At 39.1% G+C, this 27,719-nt stretch overlaps 1 protein-coding gene across 2 annotated transcripts in view; it reads left to right on the forward strand.

The window, feature by feature from the left end:
- Positions 1-3,158: 3,158 nt before the first annotated feature.
- Positions 3,159-27,719, forward strand: part of LOC134538288 (purine nucleoside phosphorylase) — a 66,438-nt gene continuing 41,877 nt past the window's right edge. Inside the window, exon 1 of one of the 2 annotated variants that reach the window (XM_063379464.1) lies at positions 3,159-3,358. In XM_063379464.1, coding sequence (XP_063235534.1) covers positions 3,285-3,358 — 74 coding nt within the window. In that variant the 5' untranslated portion in view covers positions 3,159-3,284. The remainder of the gene's footprint in view (positions 3,359-27,719) is intronic. The other variant, XM_063379465.1, reaches the window with a different exon arrangement.

The following is a 27,719-nucleotide window of genomic DNA, read 5'->3' on the forward strand; positions in this document are numbered from 1 at the left end:
GTCAGAGAGTAACGAAAACGTATCGGAAAGTGCAACTATCAGGAACGGGGCGATTAGGTAGTTTGCAGCCAGGCGTGGGGCGCCCGATGACATTATTTCCGTTGTTGCACACTTGACGTACTCGCAGCACAATTGTCGTACGTAAGCTCTTTCGCATACTTGGCACACTCGCACATTATGGCACACCTTCCAGTCCGTTGTTAGGCCCGTTCTGCAATGGCACGGCTGACGGAGACGGATCTCCAGAAACACGTCGCTATTGCGTCTGCTGCTTACACAGTGCACGGAAACGTAACGAATGGCAACCAATGAGAATTTCAAGGCTAAAAAATATTAATATGTGCTAAGAGATCATAGAACGGGCATAATCTTTATATATATAAATTCAATGTCCTGATGTTTGTTTCCAGTGAACTCTTCACCAAGTCAACCGATTTCGATGAAAATTGGCATTTATGTGTAATTTTTTTCCAACTTGAGAGATAGGATAGTTTTTATTTCAATTAACGGTCTTAATAATTTATAATTAATAATAAACTGATTATCAATGTTGATTGGTGTTTAAGCCCGGGAAACAGTGGTACTTCGTCTCCATGACAACGTTGCGTGCTCGAGAGTCGGGAAACCATCGGTGCTATTCGTTTTTTATTCGGTACATTACAAAGCATTGTATTAAGTTTTTGTCAAAATTAGTTAATTTTTATTTTATTTCATTTATTATAACTGTAAATAAGAGATTTGGTCTCATTCCCCCCCCCCCCCCCCCCCCCCATTAATACAACCGTGCGAAGCCGGGTCGGGCAGCTAGTTTACATATATGTAAAGGAAGTAATAATGGAACACTATATATTCTTGCTTTTGAAACAATATTTAGCTTATTTAGAACATAAACAAACATGGCTACCACCGTAGCTAGGTACTACGTTTCTATTTGTCGCCACGGAGCAACATAAACGGAAGAGCTCAGCATTACCGAACTAATCCGTACGGGCCGTCTCGCGTCTGCATGCTGTGGTACAAACCCTGTTCCGTGAGATCCATATCCGCTTACGTGATCCGTCGGCGTTTACGTGTCATTGTAGGTTGGGACTTGCATACTTCTATCTGTGAAGTTTCGCTTCTAAAGCGCGTGGTGGCCAAACACCGATGTGATTTTTTTTTTTTTTTTTTCAGTTGTTAAAGTAAGTTTGTGTTTTTAATTTGATTGCTGTTGCTGCTACCTGGTTGAAAGCAGTCCACCCTTCTTCCTTTTTATTTTACCCGCCTCCTGAACTGTACCTACCACATTCCTACATTACTTGTTAACACACATTCCTCGTCCAACTGTCACATTCTTTAACCTCAAAACCAGCGAGATATTTTACCCCTTTAATTTCTCGGCCCCTTTATCTAGGTTATATCTGTTTCGTAAATAAAATTTCCGCAAAAATTGTTATTTATTTTTATTAAATAATGTAGAAGGCAAAACAGGAAACTTAAGCCCGTTAGCATGGGTGAGACACGAGAAACATTACCACAGCGCTCCTAGCGGCGTGAGCTAAAAACTATACGCGCGAAATTCAAATTTTTTACGTATGAGTCTACCCTTGCCACCTCAGCTGGAATTCGGGAAGCCTTTACTTCACCAAATATTGTAGTGGAAGCCTTAAAGAACGCAACTTATTGTAGCCAAATTCCACACACTTCTAATGTATTTTTACAACCCATTTACGCATTAGATAGCAATCAAAGTGAAATATAAAAACAAAAATTTCGTACTAACAACATTGTTTACAACGCTAGTTACAGTTTCTGCCGCCAGGATCGCTGTGCATCACTTGTCTCGCGGATATTGTTTTTATTTATTCCGTTGAGCCGCTAATTATGATGGGAGGGGGTATCGTAAGGATATGGAACATGTAATTTGTATTTAATCATTGATATTTACAATATACACATCAAAAAGTACACATAAGTCAAAGTGAGACATTTATGAACTGAAATATACTTTTGCAACAAAATAATATGTACATTCCAAAGATTAGGAAAGGATCCAGATGAAGAATAAAGTCCGTTTATGAGTGGAGGGCAGTAGCGGATCCAGAGAGGGGGCTAAGGGGCTCAAGCCCCCTCCAAAAGCACCTGGGTCCACTATTGTTTTAGTGTTTGCCTTGATAAAGCCTAGCCTCAGCTGGGTCAAACCCCTCCCAAACCAAAATCCTGGATCCGCCACTGGTGGAGGGGGGTTGGGGGTTGCACAAAAGCGAAGGGGGAAATCACTCTACTATACATACTAATATGGTGGCCGTTTGTTTAGAAATTGTACCAGTTGTAACTTGTATTTGAGATTAAAACACTAAAAAGAGTTCTGCGAAATTGATGGAATCTAAGAAACTTTCATGTTGTTTAAAAACTAATTACTTCAGAAAGTTGTATTTATGGAACAATAATTATGCTAAAGTCTACATATATCAAAATGACTTAAATATATATTTTATGTCGTCCAGCCGTATCATATTAATGCATTCAATTACGCAAAGAAGAGACTAAGCAGAACCTCAAAATACTGGGGAAAGTTTTCCACAAGTAATAAAATGTTTTACAAATCTCTAAAACGAAATAGAGTTCTGTAATTATTTCGAACAAATTTCAGAAACAATGAGCTGTCTAAACGTTGCAATGATAAATTGTAAAGATTGCTCAAAAGATTTGGACCCGTTTTTAAATGTTAAAAAATTCGGTGAAAAAAATACATTATGGATTTTTAATTTTAGTGCAGTAAAGTAACAATTTTATTATTTTTATTTAATAGGTAAAAATTAATTTCGAAAAGATTATGCTAATTTTTCTGTGTCTTTTTCATGTTTCTTTCCTTATCGTATTTTATGTTTGCGTTGTCCTGTGTTCATTATTGTGATTGTCTCTGTTCTTCGTGTATTACTGGTTAAGTGCATGCTCCTTAAAGGCTATGACAGTTGGCAGGCACTCGGAATATTAATAAGTGAATAAATTATTACGACCCAGTGCTGCTCGGGCGAGCGGCGAACTTCGTGAATGTTCGGAACTGATCGGGGACGAATCAACGCCAAGGCTTCCCCGCGGGAGACCGGTCGCAAGATGGCGGAAGGGGTTTGGATTGAGGGCGGTTGAGTTGTCGTCGAAGAAGTGATGAAGGAGTGGGGGGTAGAGGAAGGGGTGTCGCACATGCGCGCATGCGCGGCGCGGCTCCAGGCGGGGGGAAGTTAAAAGCGGCACCGAACAGTCACGTATTCAAACGCACGGAAGACGCAGTAAAGAGATAAAGGATGAGCGCCAAGCAAGCCAACGGTCACCACAGCAACGGGCTGGGCCACGCTGGCCAAGACACAGACGTCGACATGTGAGTCATCTAACTCCTTAATATATTAATATTGGCGATTTAACGTCTCTGTGCTCACGTCACAGTCTTGGCATCCGATCAAAATAAAAATCGTGAACTTTAAATAACCATGCATAAAACCAAAAAAAATTACTGCATCTCGCCTTTGTGACATGATCGACACAAACAGTATACCAAAACATATACTTTTATAAATATTTTATTAAAATACTTCCGTTCTCTAAATTCACAGATAGTAACCAAGTAATCTGTGTGTGAGAGTGTGAATTACAGTATTAATATAAAAATTTAAATTTTAATTATATTCTATCTATATTTAAAACAATATTTATTATGGTTTGTGCTAATAATAAAGTTGAACGTTATTTGGTAGATGATTCATAAGTAAATTTCAATTTGTTTGCATTTAATTTCATGTTTGATTGCTAAATATTACGTATTATGCGTGTTTATTTTTTATTTTTTAATGTCGCATGGTTTCGTGTAAGAGAAGGCGTACAAAAGTATCTGTCCCAAACGAAGTCAAATAAATAAATATCGTGGCCGTATACTGACCCGTATTCTGCATATTCAGCTACAAAATTGCTGTGAGCAACGAATACAAATGTGTTTGTTATCTGTTGCTGTTTCCAAGGCTGTCAGACGATAATAAGAGCCAGTGGGCTAGTAATTTGTTTGGGCTCCTTTCTCGTTATTTAATGCACAACTACCGTAGCCATAACTGTAAATATGATCTGAGCGCATCGAATAATTTTAAGGGTTTCCAATGAATTATTGGCAATAGAATAGACTTATAGTTAATCATTGTAAGCTCATGCGTAAAAAAAAAACATACCACGAATCTTATCTCGACCTCCCCCAGTTTTTTTACCGTCCTATTTTGGTGCCTGGTCCGTAGTTTATGAACGGGTATTTGAAAAAGAATTTTTTTTTTTTTTTTTTTTGCGTTTCTTGCGTATAGTTTATTGGCCCGGTCTTATCCGTACCTTGCGATCTAGTTTGTATGCACATTACCACTATTATTATTTTTTCTTAAGTTCTGAATCATTGTTTGTCTTTTTAAGTAGGTATCTAGTTATATAAGCACTAACAAGCCATTATTTATTTAAAATATACATTACTTGCCGAATAATGAGACAGAATGAATAAGAAAATCTCAGACTTGGGAGTGAAAAATCACAAGTAATTTATGAATGTCATGAGACGGAACACAGTCTAACGATCGTGAAAAAAAAAAATATACATGTACTGTGTTTGGGTTATAAATTTTAGCTTCTCTGGAAACATAATAATAACAACTGCAGTTAAACCCGTCAAATAAATAACTTCAGTAAAATGCCAATGTTGTGTTAGAAGTAGAGCAGAATGTAGCATAACTAAAGTAACCTGCTGGGGGGTTATATATATATATATATATATATACATATATATATATATACACATACACACACACACATATATATATACACCACCCAGCAAAAAAAAAAATCAGGTTCTTCTTAATTACATATTTTTTACGACCACGGTAGATATATTAATGCTTCACCATGGCAAGTCCAACAATTATTAAAATTAATTTATTAAATACTTTATAGACGTATTCATTCATGGCCTTGGTAATTGATTATGAGACCGCAGGGGAAATAAAATCCTCATAAGTTACGTGAATGTTTCGTATATAGCTCTCAGCAAATATCGTATTCAAGAAACCTGTTCTGCAACTTAATATTAAACAAGGGGGAAAAAAAATTAAGAAACGTGAAGTTTGAGTTCGTGTCGTATATTTCTGGAGAAAACGTCGGGATTTCATTTCCTCTTTGACACCGCCGTAGCTCTCGTATTCGATCGGCACTGGAAATTTTTGTAGGCTTTTTGGATTTCTTTCGACGCTAGCTGTCCTCTTGACTTGCGTTTTCTGTAATTCCGACCACCTTAGCGAGTCACATGAGATAACATATTTAATTGTTTTGTAATTTTCAATACAATTTATTGTCTTTGGGTCCTAGTAGTGGTCCGCAAGTTCTTCATAATGTCACCCGAATCAATGTCCTAACCCCAAATATTTTCCACTCAACACCAATTTTTAACTTCACACAAAGTTAATTCGTAAAAAAAATAAAATAAAGGAGGTGGTCTATAAAATCGGTTTACGGACGAAATTTTTACGTGATAACGTCGTAAGATTAAATTGCTGCTTTTAAAAAGCCCGCCTTAACCTGTTTGATATTATAGATTTTCTCGCACGGTGGTTGGCCGGTTTCTTGCACGCTCGGCTCAGGTGGAACGTGACAATGAGTCATGCTTTTTTTCGTGCGTGCAGCCGGCGTTCATAGATTTATAAGACGTTATAATGTCAAAAAAAAAAACAGCGCATATATCCGTTGTGGACTCAACCATTGTTGATGAATTGTTAGTGTTACGAACGCAAGAGAAAGGACCTCGACGCGCGCCAGGTTCGGAACGGGTTGGCGGCCTCGCACGGCCACTGACGTCACGCGCCGTCCATTGACGTAAGGCATGCCGCGCGTGCCCGGCCGGAATACAAGGGTCGTCCACTACATTCCTCCCCCCAAGCACCGTCCCGCCTCGGGCTATTATCACCTTTAGCGGCCTGTGAATTCCAGGCTTACAGAGGCCGCCGCGTGGAGTGGCGTGAATAACCGTCGCCATTCTCGATGTTTTCGGGCGTCGGGGTCGTCCCGGGATGACGCGACTCGTCACAGCCGCTCTCGTCGGTTCGAAGAAAAGTGCGCCACAGGTATTTAAGCCGCGAGTTCCGAGAGTTCGGAGAGTTCCGCGAGTGAAGGGAAGTGCGACATCGACGAAGAGGGCGAGAGACCCCCCCCATGAGAGTGGCGTGACGCGGAGCGAAGGGATCGAGAAGGTGCGACCGAGTGGCACGAGACTGTGTGTGTGGACAGGCGTGACAGTCATTAAATGACTTGTGAATAAACATTTTTTAAGTGCCAGTGATTGGTTATCGGACATTTTTAAGTACAATTATCTATTAGTAATATAATTATTAGTAATTAATAAATCTGTAACAAAACTTAATTGGGCTATCCATTGGGAACCCAGTTCTTTTCCGCATTAAATCATGACATTAGCCTCGTGGTTACTAACGATTCAAGTCTGACGGTATTTTGTCACACAAGAAAGCTCTACCGACCATCACTGTAACGAGCGAGTTATATGTCATCACGAAAAAAAAATTATATTGTTAGAATGAGTTATGATTGAAAGTTTCTGAGAACTTGTTGTTTGTGCCCGGCGCTACTTGCGTGGTTTATCGGGCCGGACTGGATGGCGTCAAAGATAAGTGCATATGTCCCGTTCCAGGTCATTATTTCATATTTTATGTTCCACGCGGTTGAACTAGCCGGCTTTTCCAGTAGCTGCACTTTCACAAAAAGGAACAAAAATACATAATTTTGCATACATTTTCTGCGTCATGAACTAGCAAAGTTGCATTTTTTAAACGTATTTGTGCAGAATGGATAAGGAGATAGAAATGGAGTATAAAACTTGAGCTTTTTCGGTTTAAAAGTAAATTTTACTGGTTTATATGCGATATGGTTTAATTTATTTTCAGAAAAAAAAATACTAATAATTTTACCTGTTTTCTTTAATCATCACAATTGTTATGATTGATTTTAAAATTAATATAATTTTCTGAATGAATTAGAAAAAAATTAAAGTTATTTGTTCCATTTGGTTGTTCTTATCCTACCGCACAGAAATATTAAAAATTCAACTTTGCCAGCTGATTATGCCAAAGGTATGCTATATATATATATATATATATATATATATATATATATATATATATATATATATATAGCAGCAAGAGCAACATGCTATATACGTTGCTGGGCTCGGAATTATAGCTATAGCTTCGGTGTTTTACAATATTATTAGGAAATGTCTTGGTTCTCACTCACACTCTCTCTCTCTCTCTCTCTCTCTCTCTCTCTCTCTCTTCCTTTTTAACCCTTACTATATACCAACGAGGTTTAGTTGCCAAAGAATTTTCACTTCAATCACGTGTTCTAAGTTACAAACTATATTATTTTTAAAATTTTGTTGATTCATAAATATAGTATATTATTAAAACAAATATGACACGTGATTTCAGCAGTTATGTATTGTACTTTTACAGTATACTTATTTTAATAAACATGTTAAAACTATTTCACAACTCGGAACAATAAAAAAAATGTGTGCGTGTACTTAGGTATGCGCGTGAGAAGTTATACTTCTTTGGCATCATTAAATAATAGTTTTTAATTGCATGCAAAAATAGTGCGTGGAGTCCCTCCGCGCGGAAGAAATGAAACTTCGTAATGTGGAAATGAAAATTGAAGGGGTAGAAATTTATTTTTAGTGAAATCATATTGTATCAAATCAAACTAAAAAAAATTAAGGAAATAAATTTGTAACGATTCATAGATTGATTTTCAGAGAGAGAGAGACCTATTGAATGTCTATAAAACTAACTTTTTTATGAGAGCAGATTTTCATGAAATAAATCATGAAATAATTCAACGATAAAAGCTGTTTATTTAATTAAGCGGACGGGTTCGCCCCAAGGAGAAAATTGAAGCGGCGAGACCTCGTGGACATAGAGAAATGACACACACTCACTATTTATGTGTCTATGAAACGTGATTTTTTTTCTGCAATTTAAATTGTAATATACAAAAAGGGTATTGAAAATTGAAACAAATATTACGACACTACAAACTGTCAGGATCTTTATTTTTTTCTTACTCTCTACTTAGTTCCTTACAATAGCATAGCATTCACTCTCGCGTTCTCTCTTTCTATTCCCCCTCCCCAGGAGCGTTAAACGTTTAACGCAACCTTGTTGGAAGTCGCATTAGAAGTATAACTTAAAAAAAAGAGGCTGGCAAGTATTGGTCTGTTTGGAAAAAGACGCCAATGCCATAAAGTAAAAATGAGATAGGCCTACTGATAGCAGTTTCAACAGCCAATACGGAGCCCCTAGAACCGCCTTCGAGTTACGCCATCTTTTAACTGCTGCGCACAACTACATTAACTTTATCTGAAATGTCTTTGCAGTGAGTTCACCGACACGTCAGCGAGCAACAGAATTACATACATTCTTTTAAGTGCACAGCTCCTTTTTTTTTTTACGATCGATAGAATATTTTGTTTTACGAGCAGCGATAATGAAGCAACTTGATACGGTCGCTTTTCCACGACGACGAAAAAAAAAAAAAAAAAAAAAATCTGCATTCTTTTTCTTACGTGTGGAGTGCGTCTCGTCGGACTACAATAAAAGCAGGACTGACCTACATCGAGAACAGCGCCTCCCCGTGGCTGGGCTAAAACTGTCTCGGCTGCTTTTCGGGCAGTTACGGAACACTCGACGTGCAGCTGTCCACACTGGGAGGAGCTTCCGCGAATAAGGATTCTTTGGAGAACATATGCTAGAATCACAATAGCTTGACATGTGTATCAAAAAATGACGTATATCTCATTAAGCTGGACTCAACAATGATCCGTCCGTTATCCTTCCGTCAACAAACCGTCGTCATAATATTTTTTTTCCAGTTGGGTGCTGCCAACAACTATTAAAGCTTATATATTTGAGGTAAACTCTCTTTCAAAGGTTTACCAGCTGGACGATCGTGTAAGCCAAGCAATATTGTAAATGATCAAAATAACTCGGAAAATATAATTTCTAGTTATAGGCTAATGCATTACTAATTATTTTTGTATCTCAGACAATTTTTTGGTTTCAAATATCAAACTCGAAACGTGTTTACAAGCATGTTAAAAACGTAATTCTGAAGCAGCTTCGTCAGTAAACAAACTAAAAAAAAAAAAAACCAAAGCTTTTTAAAATAAAGACAGTGACTTTCAGAAAATTTTTGAGGTTGTAATTTCATCAGTCTGGCCGTTTAAAGTTAAAAGCTTGTTAAAGTTTTGAAGGGCGGATGGATCGAATTTTTCGGGCCATCTGATTGGCTGAATGTCGCGTGATTGATGGACGGACGAGACGGATCATTGGGAGTCCAGCTTTACACTCTGTATCCGACACGGCGATTTCTATCAGCGGAATGCTAGTCAATTAAAATCTTACGCAGACGCGATGACAGCAAAAATAAATCTGTAGCATAAACAACCACCATTTATTAGAGACAACAAGATCTTTCTGTCACTAATTAGCTATTTAGGCGGTTTCACACTATACTTTTCTCCCGCTGTGGCTGAAACTTCCGCACAGTTTTTTTACAATATTATTATTTTGACAGCTTTTTTTTTTAATGCGCGGTGTATGGCTTCCAAGAATTCTCTTAACAAAGTTATCTGAAACAAGAACAGTTAATAATAATTGATATTGAAGAAAACACCGAGTGTAAAATATGACAACATCACGAACTCATTTATTGACTTGCGAAGATGTCGTTACGTTTGTCCAATCGCGACCTTTCGCACAGGTTTTCCCATCTCTTTCCCTGTCCTTTGTTGGTTTTCCTGTGCCCTTCGGCGTGACTCTTCCTACTTCGGGGTGTGCCCACGGCCTCGACTTCAGCCACGGCACCGAACCCCCCCCCCCCCCCCCCCCCCTACTGCTGACAGCCGCTATGCGTGAAACCTTTTAACAATGGAAATCCCGACCTAGAGCGTGTAGGGCCTGCCCTGAAACCGCACCTAGCTGCTGCTAGCATGCACGCCGGCTGCACTCTGCTGGCTCTATGATACATGCCTAGAGACAGGAAAAATTCGCGGATTCATTCGGCGATAGGCTAGAAGTCAAATACATATACCTTTTAGATGATTCTGCTATGGGCTTACTGTCCATCTGGACGAATCTCAACCAATTAAAAAAAACCTCCAACCGAAGAAGGATCGAATCACAGACAAACCAGCTGAGACGACTTACAAGTCAGCAGCAGCCAATGAACTGGCGTTATTTGGCCGAGTGTACAGGGAAATGTGCAGTCTATCCTGAAGGCCATTGAAACCGCGAAATTTTCCGGTCTCTATACATGCCATGCATCACGGTTGAGGGTGGCCTTCAATTTGTCGGAGCCGCATGGAAGTTGCTGATGATGTGCCTCAAGAGGACTCCAGCTGCTGTTGTTGGTGAACCACTGGGGAATGAAGATGGGCCCCTTTCTGTCCGGTTCCTGGCTGCTGCAGAAAGAAGAAAGAAGACTATTAGACTGTTGTGTTGTGAGTGTCCTCTGTCGTGGTAACACCTATGTGAAGGGCCTCACGTCGGCGTAGCGGGATTCGGAGGCTCGCCAGAAGAAAAAAAAACCGCATACATAGAGTGACACCGGCCTAAGTAAGCGTTACTGGCTACACAGCAGGAACTGACGCCAAAAAGGGAGTTATGTCTCTGCTTACTTACTCTGTTGGCCCAGGTCACGTCACGAGAACTGACGGTACCACCGAAAAGGAAAACGGCGAGGTACACACTGCTATCGGCTATGGTTAGGGATGTGGGGTGGGTAGAAAATATGTTTGATCTTTTTTTTCTTCCTAGCCTGAGTTAATGCACGGGTGTTAACAGGAAAGTACCCAAACGTGTCTCGTGTTTAAAGCTCATACGCCTTAATGGCCCCTACCACCCTGACCAACATACGGTGTTTGAAGATCTCCAGAAGAGAAGAAAAACACGCAAGTGGTGTCTGTTTAAGGAAAGGCATTTAAGGTTAGGTAGAGGATGGATGCATTTAACTCTAACGCTGAATTTTTAGAAGAGTGAAAATGGCTAGAACACGGGTTTTCAGTCATGGAAACATCTGGTGCAGATTCTTGAAAGCACTTGGAAGGGACTGTCTTCACGCATTTACCTTCATTTCACTGCTATGTGATGTTACGGTTACAACTTAGATCTCGTGGTTGTGCTGTGTGACACCCAAGGCGACACCGCGCTAGAAACACCGCGGAGTTTGGGTCTTCATCATCCCCCCCCCCCCCCCCGGATAGGCGGGAGAGGTCAAGTGCATCTTGCGGTACGGAAGATTTTCGGCCGGTCATGGCAGAAATTGACGCCGTGGCTGACGCCTCTTTGCTCGCCCCAGCCGAAGCTAGCTAACGTGGCATGAATCAGTACGAATCATCATGGAGAAAAATCATGGAAACAGGGAAAACACCTGGGCACGGACATGCGGGGGATCAATTAACATGTAGGTATTATGAAAACAATGTTAGGTCACTACTTGTGAGGGGGGAGGGGTGTGAGTTACAGACAAGAAGAGTTCGGAGAGGGACAAAAAAAAGCTGCCACGCAAGGGGTCGGGTACTTTGGCCTTTTCGGCCCGCATTAATTTTGTTGGCGCAGAGAAGATGGTAAGACTGTTCAAGATTGGTCAAAAGAGGTAGGAAGGGGAGTAGAGAGGGGAAAACTCGGAAACTTGTTGCACAGAGGGGGGTATGAAATTCTCTTGAGAGGAAGGTATTGGCAGTGAGAGGAGTTTAAGACTCGAGAATGAATTAGGGGGAAAACACCTTGTTCCTGTTGGGACGACCACACTAATATATATATATATATTTATATATTTATATAATTTTCATAGCAGCAGTGCCTCCACAGATTTTAGTGTAACGGCCTCGTAAAATCGTGAGAGCTGTTGGTGTATGTTTACCACAACTGCCAGTTAACTTTACTGCATCGTTTGAGTAAATTTACAACAGTGAATATGCTAATCTGAACTTCCAAAAATATTTCATTTTTTTTAGTTTTTAATGAATAATTTGTATTTTAGAGCATTTGTTTTAAATTTAATTTTAAATGTCAATCTGAACTAATTAGAGGAGTTGTGAGCTCACGACCTTTTTGTTAATGAGCTGCCGTCTGAACCACGTTACCATCGTGCGCTCTAACACAGTCTGAAGTAATGCGAACACCACTCTCGTAACCTAATGTTAATTAATTGGGGTTTTGGTCAAATTGCTGACAATCTATGACGTAAGTGTGTACCTACAAGTGCAGTGTATACTGACATAAAAAAAATGATACTGATCAATTTGACACTTGATGTAGCCTATGTGTAATTTAATTTATACATCCCCATGTGTAATTTAACACGTCAGTTATTGTAATAAAACATGAGCATTCACGTTTTTTTTTTTTTTTTTTTTTCCACCGAAGCTTGAAGTAAAATTTAGCTTTCTAGAAACATTCGAGTAATATTGCACAAACTGTACGATTATTTTTTTTTTTTGGAGTTGCTTGGCTTTCGGGTTGTAGCCGCGTCGAAGGCGAAGGTATCACTGACGTCTCGGTCGACGTTGCAGTCGCCATCATCAGGGAGTGTGTGCTATCCTGCCGGACTACAGCTGAACAGGAGCGGAAGCCTAAGATGTACGTCAAGTTCTGTCCCTGCCCGAACACGCCCGAATATTCACCTTCGGCCAACCTCGGGTTTATTTATATATATATTTATATTTCTCTGTTTATTTTAATGTAGCTATGCTAACCTAACTAACCGTCCATGGTGTTTTGAAGTGTTTTAATGTAGCTAACCTTATTGACCACTTTTAATATTTGAATTCATTTTTCCTGCGCACAAATAAAACAAAATCTCGAGGTTGGCCGAAGGTGAATATTCGGGCGTGTTCGGGCAGGGACAGAACTTGATGTACATCTTAGGCTTCTCAAACAGGAGGGGCGTACCACTCGTGTGCACGCGACCCTCTTCCTCTTCCGCCAGCTGGCTCCACGGTAGCAGGTCTCTTCTCGCGTCACAGTCCACATGGCGTCACCCGTCTCGAGATGGCCTGATCTCAAGAGTGGTACAATTTCCCAAATGCCACTTGCGAAGCGATACGACGTAACACTATTGATTATCACCTTACAGTTACTTACAAACATTCAAACAAATGTCGACCGAGCAATACAAAAAAAAACAGTGCTTTCTGAACCATCTACTGCACTTTCTTGAACCCCGAAAAAGGCGAAACCCACCAGACCAAAAACGGGCACGCACACAAGAAGGTAAACAGGAAAAAAACCCAGAGTAACTAGTAGGAACCCCAAGAAATACAAAACCCACACGACCTTGCAGGCAGCATCCCCCTCAAACCAAATTATATTAGGCATTAGGCTTCCTGTGTAGGTATAAATGTAAATACAAGAAACAAAAATTTATCATCAAATAACTGGACAATGTTTCACAATACTGCATGAATGTTAAATCTAAATGTCGGTTCATTTACAACTGACGTGACGACGAACATGGTTATTCGGTTGACCTGCAGGAACAACAACGCAAATTTCAGTTTTGGCGCCAGCTGCGTCGGCGTGTCTTCGAGGGGCTTGTTCCCTCTGCCTGGGCCCTTTCATGTGCACCGGTACTGGCACACACTGCAGCAGTGTTTGGCAGCACGCGAGCTCAGTGGTGACGGCGCGGCTACGACCCGGAAGCCAAGCAACTCCAATACAGAAGTCAAGCAAATCCAACTCAGAAGCCAAGCAACTTCAACCCAGAAGTCAAGCAACTACAACCCAGAAGCCAAGCAACTACAACCCAGAAACCGAATAACTCCGAACAACTCTAAACACAGACAATGAGTTGTTAAATAATTGGTGCGTAAAAAAGTCGCGCAAGTACTTAGTGAACAGCTGATGAAAATCTTCGTAACGGAACAACAAATGCAAGGGATGTATCGTGTTAAAAATTTCAGTGTTAGGACTCAAAGGATAGCAATGACGAGAAAATTATATATATACGTTGCGTGTGTGCCCGAGACTTAACAACGAGCGCCTCGTACAAGCGTCCTCAGCTACCTCGCTGAGTATTCTGTAAACTGTGATGGTTGTCGCCCTATAGTCTTGTGTGTCTCGTAACTTATCTCGAATTTGACGGTCCTCAAAAACAGTACCAGTGATCTCCGTACCATTTCTTGGCGCTGTGGTTCTGTCGAGAGTGCTCGCGAACGTCATCGCGGGGGGTTGCCGGTGTTGATGGTGAACAAGCAGCGACAAGTCGGAAAATTTGTGCCGCTGGCGTTGTACTATGCACCTTTCAGGACCGTCTTAACTTGATGGGAGCTGCACAACACGGACTGTACCTCCGGAATGCCGGGCATCAGGTCGGGTGTCATGTTGGCTCGGAGCCAGATGTTACATCGGAGGTCCCGTCAACTCGAGATTTCCTGCGCATGGCCGTCTGACATAATACATGTTACTCCGACGTCGTATTTTCCATAGACTTGTTAACAGTGGTGTAGTCTCTCTCTCTCTCTCTCTCTCTCTCTCTCTCTCTATATATATATATATATATATATATATATCTTTATATATATATTTCTTGTGTGCGTGTGTATGTCACTGAACTCCTCCTAGACGGCTGGACCGATTTTGATGAAATTTTTTTTGTGAGTTCACGGGGATTCGAGGATGGTTTAGATTCACAATTGGATATTTTATCTCGATTCTGAGTTAAGAAAAAACTAAAAAAACACGCTTTAAAAGCAAAAAAGCTAAGCATTGTTGATAATTATCCTCCATGGCAACGGGCTTTTGCATTGTTGTTGCCTTCTGCATAAACATGGGAAAAGTTTTTGGTAACGGCAGTGGCGTGCCCAAGAGGAGGGGTATGTATAATGAGAAGATACAAAATGTCCAGCGTAGAAATACTTACCGCCATATGTACATTTGGCCAGGACAATGTCTGTCGGGTCCGCTAGAAAGATATATAGAGATATATATGTAGAAAGATATATAGAGATCGAGATATAAATAGAAAGATAGAGAGAGTTATAGAGATGTACATAGAGAGATAGAGAATTAGAGAGATAAAGAGAGATGCTTAGTATACGTTTAAAAAATTGATTGAGGCATTGCAACGCATGCCGGGCATTATCTAGTACATATATATATATATATATATATATATATATATATACACACACATATATATACAGACACCAATGTATGTGTATGTACATCCAGTTTTCAAGAAATAGTTTTGTAATACTACAAGAAATATATTTTAACTCTGAACAACACAAAGCTATGGTTATTTTTCCATACATGAAAATAAAACTGAGTAGGTATTCATTATGAATGTTGGCTCATAATTTTACATTTTAAACGATGTTTCATTCAAAAATATTTTATTTCTAAACCATGTAAAAATAAACGAATATTAATAGTTGGACTTTTATTTTGTTTTTTATTATGCTTATAAACGTGAGCAGTTAATACTGGGCTAGTGTCTTGGCAAGCCGAAACGTCGGTTGCGTCATTATTTCCTCAGACACGGTCTCAACCAAAAGTAGGAGTAGTATGAAAAAAAAAAAACTGGCCATGAAAGCTTACAATGCTTTAAACAACAAGAAAATTTTTTTTTTTTTGTTTATCGCCGTAGGACCTATGTATCTTTGCTTGTGGATTTTAAAACTAGCAATGTTTATCGGCCCGAAAAAAAAATGATTACTTTTATTTAACCTGTTATAAAAAAAAATTTAAAAATTTGAATTATCGCCTTTGGGATTTTCCTTTGATTATAATGAAATATTTACGCCTTACTTGTGGACCATTGGCTCAGCTCATGACTAAAAATGATGCGCTACGCTAGCGACGATGAAGTGAACGCAACATCTCGGATGAATGCTGCATCCACTTTTCTCTGTTATCCCAACTGTCGGTGAGAGCTTACCGTTAAGCGAAGTCCTGACACAGGCGGGACCATTAAAACTACATAATTACAGCTATTTATTTGAGGCTGTTTTTTCCCTTGCGACACAGATTCGGTGGAATAAAACAGCAGCGAAATCCTTGACGCAGGAGGACTACTCCTTGATTTCACCCTGAACGCAGACTTGCTGGGAGAGTTACGGGATGACGGGTTCTAACGTAATGCCCATTAGTAGGGCCATGCGTATTTCGCGAAAAGATTCCGAGACCAGCTGAAAGTCAAAACACTGTAGCATCGTCTGTGTTTCGTGATTGGGTGAGTTTCCTTCAGGTACGTGTATACTGCCGAGAAACACTAATCATAGTAGTTCAGCGCGGAAGCAAACGCGTCCTGAGTGGCTCGGTCAAACAAGGCAACGACTTTCCCCGCAGACGGCCGCCAATCACATGGAGGAAACCGCTTTTGCGGGTATACATTGTTGCAGTCTAACATGCGTTCAATTTTTTTTTCGCGAAAAATGCCTGCCCCCTACCCATTAGGTCGCTTGGCTCGTTGGTTCCAGCAGAATCTGGTGACACCTCCTTCAGAAACCTCCGGAATTGAGCTCTGCGTTCAGCAAAAGACAAGATCGCCTCCTACTGACCACACGACCCAGCCAACCAGAAGAGAAGAAGCCACCGATTGGCCATCAAATCACACAAGCTAATCTATGATTGGCCGAACCATCCAGCCAACCAAGAAGGAAATAAGACTCTTGATTGGCCCACGACCGCAGTCGGTCAGGAAACACCCGCTTTTCCGGTGAGAATATTTCAAGGCAAGAGAACTTCACACAGAAAAATCACCCCGCCATTGATCCTACAAAAATGTAGGGTGAAACTTGAAATGCAGTGCATAGAGTTCAGTTTCTAGTTGCACCACACTAATATTCCTCGGATGGCAATAATATGGATCGGCGGCGGCAATACCCACCGAAGGATTTCGCTACTCCTAAGATGGCAACTGTCATGTTGACCGAAACGTCGGGGAACCTTTCTCCTTCGAAGTGACTAGAACGCACAAGCAAATAATCGCAGATAATGGCTGCGAAAGCCTGCGATACCCACTTAATAATGCCTATAAGATCGCTGTCTTAGGTTTACCACAAGAGCAGTTAGAGCCCTTAGCCTTAGTATTATTTTTCGTATTGTGTTTGAGGTTTGATCTAATTGACTAAGAAAACTTCTGTGATTGTTTAAACTCCAGCTTTGTACTCTTTGTAGTATATACTAATTTTGTTGGCGTTATCTGTTCAGGAATAAACGTAAAAGTATTCAGGTGGATCTATTTTTGAGTCTGAAATTTGTAGTTCTGTAGTTTTAATCACAATAGTATCTGCTGTTTTTGAGAAGGAATTTACAAGTACAAGAATTAAATATTTTAAAATGGTTTGTGCACACGTTAATGCATCGAAAATGGGAGTTGGACATTTAAAAAAATCAGTTCATTCCATTGACAGGCTACCAATTACTATACTTGTGTTGTCGATGCTTGGTAATAAGCAGTCTTATGTTCACTCACACGATGCTGTGAAGTTGGCAAAAACTCTTAACGACATACTGGTACATGCTATTTTACAAACAACGATAGAAGCTGTATGGGAGTAGTAACAAAGTTTCATTGTGCTGTAACATAACTGTGGGTGACAGGCGTGTCTATTGGCGTGTGGCTACTGCGTTGTCACATATATCTATTCAGGTGACCATTCCACACACAGCCCATCACTAATTTGTAACGCCATGCCGAAGATTGTTTAGGGGTCAGTATCTTTATCTTCATTTCTCCGCTATATAATGTTGCGGTCACCGCTCAAATTTCACAGTTGTCCTGTGACGACGAGAAGACCGACTGCGCGTCAGCTCAGAGCCTTGCGCTTAGAGGCTATACCGCGCTAGAAATACCATCGAGCATCGCTCTTATCATCCTGCCTCACTGATACAGATACACCCCTGCAAGTCATGTCAACTATTTCCTGTATACTTTTCTTTTTGTTTACTACAATTTTAATTTGAAGGGGGGGAAATTTTTGTGTGTTATTCGCATAGCATCACAGCAGTAGTTTAGCAGGAGTATTTGAGAAAACTGCTTTCCCGCCGCCAAGTGCGATAGCCGGACATGCTGAAGAAACAAATTTTCGCGATTTTTCTTTCTTTCTGATTTTGAAAAAATGTGAACAACACTAAATTGTTGTGTCGCGTCTGTGCGACAGCTGCGAGTTGCGAAACGGATCTCCTCAACCTCGCCGTCTGACGACAGAGCAGAGAATTATTTCATCATTGTTTGTCCGGAAACGTTAAACAAAACAATAATGAAAAGAAAAAATATATATATTCCAAGCGCTGCTCGTTAGTCGCTGTATACGTGTTTTTCTTGCGGTGTTCAATAATAACTAAACCACGACCGCTCATGACATTTGTGTGTGTGCGCGCGCTGATAAAACGACTTCGCCATCCACGAGCCTCGCTTGTTTTTGACTTGACTCCTCTGACCTCAAGGGGGTTTCGACATCGCGGGGGGCCCCCGGCTGTTATCACGCCACTCTTCACTTCGTTGCCACACCCGCTGATTACACTTGAACCCCGGGCGAACTCCGGTCACCTCATTACTTATGGTGCAGCTCATTAAGTTGCTGGTCCGGACGTCTCGATTACAACAAACACCGACGATACACCGACGACGCTCTTTTCTGTCGCGAAATGGGGGACCTTCTGGTAGGAGCAATCTCCCGAATGGAACGGAAATGTTGTAACCACGGTGCTGCCATCTGTGGCGGATGGCGCGCACAAAAGTGTCCACAGAGCCAAAGGGATACTTTATTGTATCATCTGTTTTATAGATATTTTTTTTTAACAAGATGGGCAGTATTTTAATAAAATTCCTCATCGGTAATCAGGTCCAAAGCCGGGGTTTAGTTAGTTTTTTTTTCGAGTCTTTTTCAGCTTTTATCGGAGCCATTTCGTTATTTAGTTTAAATTTTTGCACTGCTAAATAAATGATTCAATAGTTGACGTAGCTGCTTCAGCAACGAATTCTAGTGGCGAGATATATATATTTTTTTCCATTTTGTGAAAGTTCAGCGACTGAAAACGTTATCAAGTTCGACAGTGTGGAACGTAACTGTTAAATAATAACCTGGAATTGTACATACCCCATTTAAGTCGTACGAAGGTATTTCTTAGTCGATAAACGCGCACAGTTCCTGCTGAAAAAAATTTTACTGGCCGGCCGTAAACCATTAGCATATCTGCCATCTTTGCGAATGTGAAGGCTGCCGTGCTACAGCTGTTCGTCAAACCTGTTGTCTCAGCACTGTGTTCGCCAACAGTCAACACTGCGCTAGCAGTCCAGGGCCCAAACGTGTAGACGTATCGCAACCGACCATCAACTGTGCTGTGCACCAGACTGCTGGTTGCTGGTGCGTGTTGAGAGTGATGTTCTGTATTGCAATATATTTTTAAGATGCCGAAAACTGCTACTGTTTCATATTTTTGTGTGAGAATAAATAACGGCAGGAACAATGTAAAAACAATTAATAAATAGAACTGTACCGATTCACAATTTTTTTTTCCGATATGCCGATACAACTGTTGCGATTCACCGATTCCGAACCGATACAGGAGAAAACATATTTTGTTAAAAAAAATTTCATAAAGTTACTAGATTACCCAAAATAACTCATTCTAAGGAAATGTTGCAATGCAAAGGCACGTGTGTTTTAGTTTACAAACGGAACATAACCTCTCTTTTTTCCCCTCGTATATTTAGCTTGTTTTCCTTTGTTTGTTCACGATCGTTAGTTAATTATTTATACATGAATTACTAGCTACCTGCCTCCACATAGTTTCCGACGATGTTCTTTTGCTCTTATCATCAGACCCTCAAAAGTTCGTTTACTGAAGCAAAAAGGGAAATTTTTATTACAGTGCCCTCTGGCGGGTTAACACCATAACAACTATCTAAGAACCATCGCCGATGAATCACAAACCTTTTACAGAAAACTGTATCTGAATCCGCCAAACCGTTTTGGAGATAAATGGGAACATTCGTTTGTTGCACACACAAACGACCTCTCACCTTAGACTCATACATCTTCTCCGTTGCGTCGTAGGGGAAAAAAAAACTTTATTTATGTAGTGTCAGAAAATCTATTCTTGTGTGAACTCTGCATAAAATGAAACCAAAATGAGCAATGATACAAAAAACGGTTCTTGCAGCTTTAAAACTTTTAAATTCAAAATGGCCTCCACCTCACAGGTGGATGTACCTCTTCGGCATGGTTGCCAATGGGAAGCCTAAGACTCACCGAACCACGATCAGCGTCGAACATATCTTGTAGGTGCACCGTTCGCTCATGCATATTTCGCGGGCTGAAGGAATAAATAAATAAATAAATAAATAAATAAAGTTTTTGAAGCTATACTTTTTTAGACGCGTTATGAAAAAATTATGAAGTGAATTTTTACGTTGCGCGCGCTCAATGAAACGAAATTTTTAGAGAATGAAAAAAAAAAAGCTACATACAAAAAAATTCTAGATGTAAATAAAAATTATATATGTGCACTTAAATTACACTTTAGTGAGTGAACTTAAATACTGGTTGGTTCATATAATTTAAAATGGGCGCGTGTCCTTATGTACGCGCGTTAGAAGTTTATCTCACTTGGCATAATAAAAAAAATAACTTAAAATTTGCATGCAAATGATTAATAGAAAGTAAAATAATAAAATTACTGGAGTGATATTATAATTACGGTTGATAAAGTATAAATTAAATCAAATTAAAAAAAATACTAAAATACTCAGTATTCAATATTCATATAAATACGTGTATAAAATTAGTTATTTATTTCAGTAAAATAATCGAGTAAATTGTAATTAATAAAAGAAAATCAGTTAATATTCTGCATGTTTATTAGTTCATTAATTTTAATTATTTATTAAAAAATAATGTAATCTATAATTTATAATGAAAATAAATTAGACATACGGGAACATAACCTCACGTATGTAAAATCATTCTAAAATGTTTATAAATATAATTTCTATCACTAACATTCACATAAAAATTTTTGTTCGAGAACTCATACATTTCCACGATTAAAGAGAGTTTTAAAATTTCGCTGGTCTAATCCAACCAACATTTCAGGACCATAATTAGTTAGCGGCTATTATTTGATCATCATATTTCCTTAATTTGAATATTTATATATCTCTCGTGGGGTGTATGGGGGGGGGGGGGGCTAGAATTAAGAAGTTCCTACTATGGGGGCCCGCTAAATAGCTTTCGCTTGCGAAATTGTGTATATGTAAAAGGGGTTGATAAACATAATAATTTGTGTGTATGTATATATATATATATATATATATATATATATGGTAAACCTTTCGTAATGTTTTAAATTTTTTGTCGGGCCGTCTATATATATAATATTAATTTGTAGAGAAAAAAAACATGGCACAGCTTGTAATTTTTAAAATTAATTTTATTATCTATTAAATTAAAATTTTTGTCATACAATCAGGGTAAACACAAGTATTTATATATATCGGAACTCAACCGGGCTCCCTTTGGTTCTAAGGTCCCTGTCGTGATTTTGACCCCCCCCCCCCCCCCCCCCCCCCCCCCCCATTTCCCCTCCTTGTCTCACCCGGGGGCCTTATACGACGACCACCCTCCCGAGAATATAGCATAAACATGCCTTTTTATTTAACAGCAGCAAAAAAAATAATAATAATAATCAAGTTGGACGATGCACGAACAGGTGTTATTCTATCCTCTGACTCGGGGTCTGTGAATCTCGAGTTGGCTCGCGCCTTTATGGAACACGTCTCGCATGAGCTGCCATCTCGCCCGACCAGTCCGGGAGCAGGTTATGCTTAATGTCCTGCCCCGGCAAGGATCTGCCACCACACCCACCCTCCCGCCCCCGTGTACCTGGAAGGACACGCCTTCAACACGGCGTGGGAAAGGACTCGTTATAAATCTGAAAGCAGTCTGAAGCAATCCACCTGTTTTTTTTTTTTTACTCGCCTGGCACGTTTGAAACTGGCCGTTGCAGAAGAATTGCAGACTTGCAGCTGCTGCTTGCTAAGGTTTTAACATACAAGAAGCAGGACTCGCATCAAAAGACATGCAACTAACAGAAAATAGATTGTAAAGAAAACTATCCAGATTTTTATATCGCAGATATTAGTCGATTTCAACAACAAACTTTTCCAGAAAACATTTTTTTAAAATTAAATTAACAATTATTTTGTTAAATTAGAAAAAGTGTTGAAGCTTAAGGGGCCAAATATTACACTATACCTTATATAATCAATAAAAAAACTACTAGAAAAAACACATGAGAAGTAAAAGTGGATAAGTCTAAAATTACGGTTTTTTTTTCACAACCGATTTTTTTTAATATTTCTAATGGTAATGCGCATTGAGAATTTTTTTGTTTGCTATGTTTTGTAGCATTAGTAACTTATTATTTCAGCATGTACACGATTTTTAGTTCCAAGTTGTAATTTGTACGTATTCGACGAAATTAACAATTCTGGACTTTCTTCTGCTTATGTGTTTTTTTACACCATTAATTTTTTTTATCACATCTTCAGAAATGCAATTTAAAGGACAAGCCTAGTAATATAAGTTACCTTCAGATGGTTAAGGATGTGGAGAAGAAAGTAAAAGCAGGAACCCAGAAGCCTGATGTTGTAATGGCAGGCAGTTACGGTTGCAAAGGGGGGGGGGGGGATAAGGTTTTATTACCACTCCCCCCCCCCCTCACATTCCTTTTACAGAAATTATGACAGTAGTGAAGACAGAGTTTTATTTTGGGTGTTGCAAGGTGAGTTATTACAACACCTGCAATCAAAACTGTGAGATAAGTCACGTTGCCTGAACCTGCTACTGTAGACCCATGTGTCCGTGTGTTAGTTTCAAATTAATGTAAGTTTTGTTTAACGTGTACAATATTTTTTTTTCAAGTATTTTTTAAATCCTGGTATTCTAAATTTTGATTTCTGAACATTTTTTTTGCGTCTTGCGTTTCTTGCGTATTTTATAAACCCGGCCTTAGAAAAGTCACGTGGCAATGCGTCGCGCTGTTCAATGCCGAGCGTGATAAAGTGAAGTAGGCCTACCTACATTTATAGACGCAAATCCCATACGTACTTTCCGCACCCGCCGCTAGAAATCGCTGCCTGAATTGTAGACATGGCTTGTCACCGTCACGCGCAGATAGCAGCACTTTCGCTACGTCTACTATCCAAACATCCGCTTAGAAGACGGACATTTCGAACTATCAGAAACGGCTCCGATAAAAGCGAAAAATACTTGAAAAAAATATCAAACCCAAGCTTCGGACCTAATTCACGGCAAAATTTTACTGCCCATCTTGTTACAGTTCGCTGAACAGTAAATACTAGTAAGTTTTCCTTTGGCTTTGTGATCTGTTGTTCGCGATGTCCGCCATAGATATCAGCACTGTCTGTTACACATTTCCGTCCCTTTACTTCCGTCGAATTCACGAAATTACTCCAATCAAATGCCGTACACCGAGATCTAAGATGTTACAACTAAAAGAAAGAATTCATTGTGTGCGTTCCCCCCCCCCCCCTCCACCCCTTTCCCCTTCTAAGTTTATTATTACTGTTCAAATTTCTGGCAAAACCGACATCGGTGCAAGCGGTTCTGGGTGTCGAATCACAACGTATGTCTTGGAGAAATATGTGGGTTTTCAAGCTAAAATTATATAGTTAAGCGTGTTAGCCTACCCGTTCCCCCCACCCCCACGATTTGTCACCTGTAATCTACTGTAGTGAGAAAGTAAGGATAGATCAGCGTTGTAACTTAAACTTCACAAACCGTCGGTAACTGCGCTGCAGTGATCGCTGCTACTGCCACCTGTATTTTCGGCAAGTAGGCTAACTGGTAAGCTAAAATATGTTATATCATAAATTCCCGTTTCAAGAGGCTTCAGTGTTAATAATACTACAGTGCTATGTTTTTTTTTTTTAATTTTATAAAAATACCGAACATTCAGTTTCTGTGAGTCCTAAGAGGCTTCAGAATGTGTAGAATGTGCATTTGACGCATCCGAATTATTATTTGTTTAAATTTGATAAATATTTTTAAGATAGTGGACATAACGAAAAGTGTATATTTTAGGAGTCGGGTGTTTGGTCATGAAATAATTGTATTTTTTTTGTTAAAATTGTATTAAATAATATTTTTATAAATTTTAATATGTTTCCCGATTTTATAGGTTAATTATTGCTTATTTTTTAAGATTGTGGAAGTGACGTCATAATTCAAAATAGAGTAATGTTCTTAAAAAGAATGTTCCAGATAGCAAAAATGTCGGAATCTAAAATGGCTGCCGGAAGTGAGGTAAACCAAAATTGCCAACCGGGGTCAAGAGGTCAAGGTCATCCAATATGGCAGCTGTGACGTTATATTCCAATATGGCGGAATCAAGATGGCCGCCGTGGATCCCGAGCTTAGAGCCGGCGTCCCCATACAAACCAAATACAATACAATTTATCAAATTTCTTGGTGTCGCCATAGAGGTAGAAGTGGAACAAACATGGCGCCAAATATCAATGCAGTTACACCACTCTCTTCCCGAACGTTACACTTTTATTTTAATTACGCTCTTAATTCTAATGACGTCATTGCTTGGACCTACCCGGTCCGGTTGTAGAGTAAAGTGAGGATTCTGTCGACTAACCGACCCACAGAACACACTTATCAGTTACATGGTCCGGGGTGATAATAACCTTTACGCCCCCTGAGCTCGACAATTTACAGAAAGCACTGAAATTCAACAGGAGATCCTAAAAAGATACAAAGTTCAGTTTTATTTTTTATTCATACATCTATCCATCGCCGACCAACAGACTTAGTCTACAATAGGCTGGCACTATACAGGTATAAAACAAATACAAATACAAACAACATACATATAGAAAATAAATAAGGGAAAAAAATCAAATGTGAAGTGTAACGCGTATATCCAAGCAATCATACACAACTCATTGAAAAATGAAATAATTCAATATGAAATAACAAACAATAAAAAAAAGTGCGTGTAACATAATACACGTCATAAAAGTAAAACTTCTTTGGCAATTAAAACAGTGTTATGTTACTGTTTCTTCAAACGATTACGCCATTTGGAACACGCCATATCTCTGAACGAAATATGAAATACATAACAGGTAGCGCTATCTATGCGGGAAATGCAGGGACTGTATCAACAGCGCTCTCTACGCTGCTGGTCGAACAAGGAGGAACGCGAGCGCGCTGGTAGCAAATATAAAATTCAAGGCACTCACAGCTGACTGTATAGGATACCTGTATCTATTTTCGGAAATAAGCGCATGCGCACACTCTCTGTCTTATTATTTCATTCATATATATCTCTCGGTTCTATTTTTTTTTTGGAGGGGAGGGGGCGGAGGACGAATCATCGCACAAATAATATAATGCAAACGAATCCAGCAACATATGTATCATAGTGCTCTCTTTATCTATTCTCTGTCCTTTCCGTGTCAGAAACGTTTCACAACAATGGTTCACTAAAAAATTGTATTAAAATTTGGCTTTGAAATTTCACTCATCGTGCTCAATGAAGTTTCTCTGAAAAAAATACAGATACTAAAAAAAATTAACTTAATAAATAAAATTAATAAATTAAAATAAAAATTCGTAATATTTATTGATTTTCAATACTAATTAAATTTTATCTCAATCATTTTACTAAATTAAAAAAATAATTTTACACGCGTGTTTATATGAATATCAAATACTGAGTATTTATTTACCTTTTTTTTAATTTGTTCGAATTTATACCTTACGAACCGTAAATAATATCACTCCAGTCCTTTAATTATTTTATTTATATTAATTATTGCATGCAAAATTAAAGTTGGCTTTTCATAACGTCATGTAAAGTGTTAACTTCTAACGCGCGTACATGTAAGTACACGCGCCCGTTTTTATTTTCCTTCCAGAATGCATACATCTGTAATAGTACTGTCGAAAGTAACTATTTCATGGTATTAGGAAAAATAAAAAAAACAAGTGCAATTTAAACTCATCGTAATTGAAGACGGCATAAGTTTGGCAAGCCGGGCAGTGACAATGTGGCAACAATGTACTGGCTCTGTACTAAGCGTGAAGCGGACTGTAGTCCTGACTTGCGTTACCACGAGGTCTGCAATGGCTAGGATGGCAGTACAGTTCGCGACACCCCCCCCCCCCCCCCCCCTTTTTTTTTTCCCCGTTGAACAGTGTTGTTGTTTCGAGCAACTGGCCTGAGCTCAGCTTGTTTGTGTCACAGTTCTCCAAGGTTTCGCAATAATTCCCGCGAACTTTGGCTCTAACTTACCCCCCCCCCCCTCCCTCCTTTTTACTTAAGAGCTTCAATGAGAAGCACGAGTGCAGATACAGAATTAGCGCGAGCTCTTGATAAACAGATGTCTCCCCCTCCCTTCTCCACACGATTGCAAAACATCTGCCACCCGGCAACCGAACAGTTGCTCCCCAAGATTGTTCAACACTTCCAATTATGTCACCACATGTGCAAATATCGCTTGTGACAGACTACGGTTTGTTTTTAAAGTAGCTTCACTTGAAAAAATTATTCCCCCTTTGGTATTGTGATTCCAAATAATGCCTTCCGTTACGAAATTGTGGACGTCCCGTAAACATTCGTGTGTCAACATGACATTTAAAAAAAAATTAGTCAAGATTTCTGAAACATTTCTGCTTACGAATACGATTTCACCCTCCTAAACAATATTCTTTCTTTCTTTTTTTTGTTTTCAGTGTGATTTTTTTTTTTTTTTGGTACGTAGCGTAAAAGGGCTCAGGAAACCGTGATATTTTAAATTCTTATATTATAATTTTATTAATTTTTTTATATTTATAATATTAAATTATTATATATCATTAAAAACCGCGATAAAATCTTATGGCCTTCCTCAGTTCCTAGTCGAACATCAACTACTTTAAAGATTGCAGACACTAGTTCACTTCATTGCCCTTGAGGGCGAACGCACAACTTGATGTACGAGCCAGTGTCGTCCTTAAGGATAATTAATTTTATTTGTTTGAATTTAATTAACATTTAAAAATTCTCTACTTTATGCGGATTTCGACAGGTAAGTAAAATAAAATAACTGGTTCTGAATGTAATCAAAATCATATCATAAATGAACTCATGGCATTCATTGCCTTTAAAACTAAAAAGTTTCAGTGTACTAATTCATTTGAACTCCTCGTTTATAATACCTAAAGTCGTAAAAAATCTATATTGGATTTTTCCAGTCGTTTTTGCTATAATTTCACTTTCTTTTTAAAATATTTATCCAAATTTTAGGCTTGTCTACACATTTATCCAATATCACCAAGCTTTCATCAAGCTATGTGTAATAGACTAATGATATAGAACCGAATTCAAATAAAAATTTTTACTCAGATCACCACAAAAATTGTATTAATTAACATCTAAAATTCAATGAATATCTTTCGTTTTTAATCAGTGGATTGTGAAAAAAAAAATTGTTCCCTGATTGATAACAGACCTCACGGAATCTTGTGTTAAGTGTATGCACTTTAAATACAAAAAAAAAAATGCTTGCTGGCTATCTAGCGAAAAAGGGGGGGGGGGGGGGTGGGAAGCCAACACGGAAGCTGACTT

This window comes from Bacillus rossius, chromosome 13 (assembly GCF_032445375.1).
Source record: "Bacillus rossius redtenbacheri isolate Brsri chromosome 13, Brsri_v3, whole genome shotgun sequence".
Taxonomy (NCBI): domain Eukaryota; kingdom Metazoa; phylum Arthropoda; class Insecta; order Phasmatodea; family Bacillidae; genus Bacillus; species Bacillus rossius.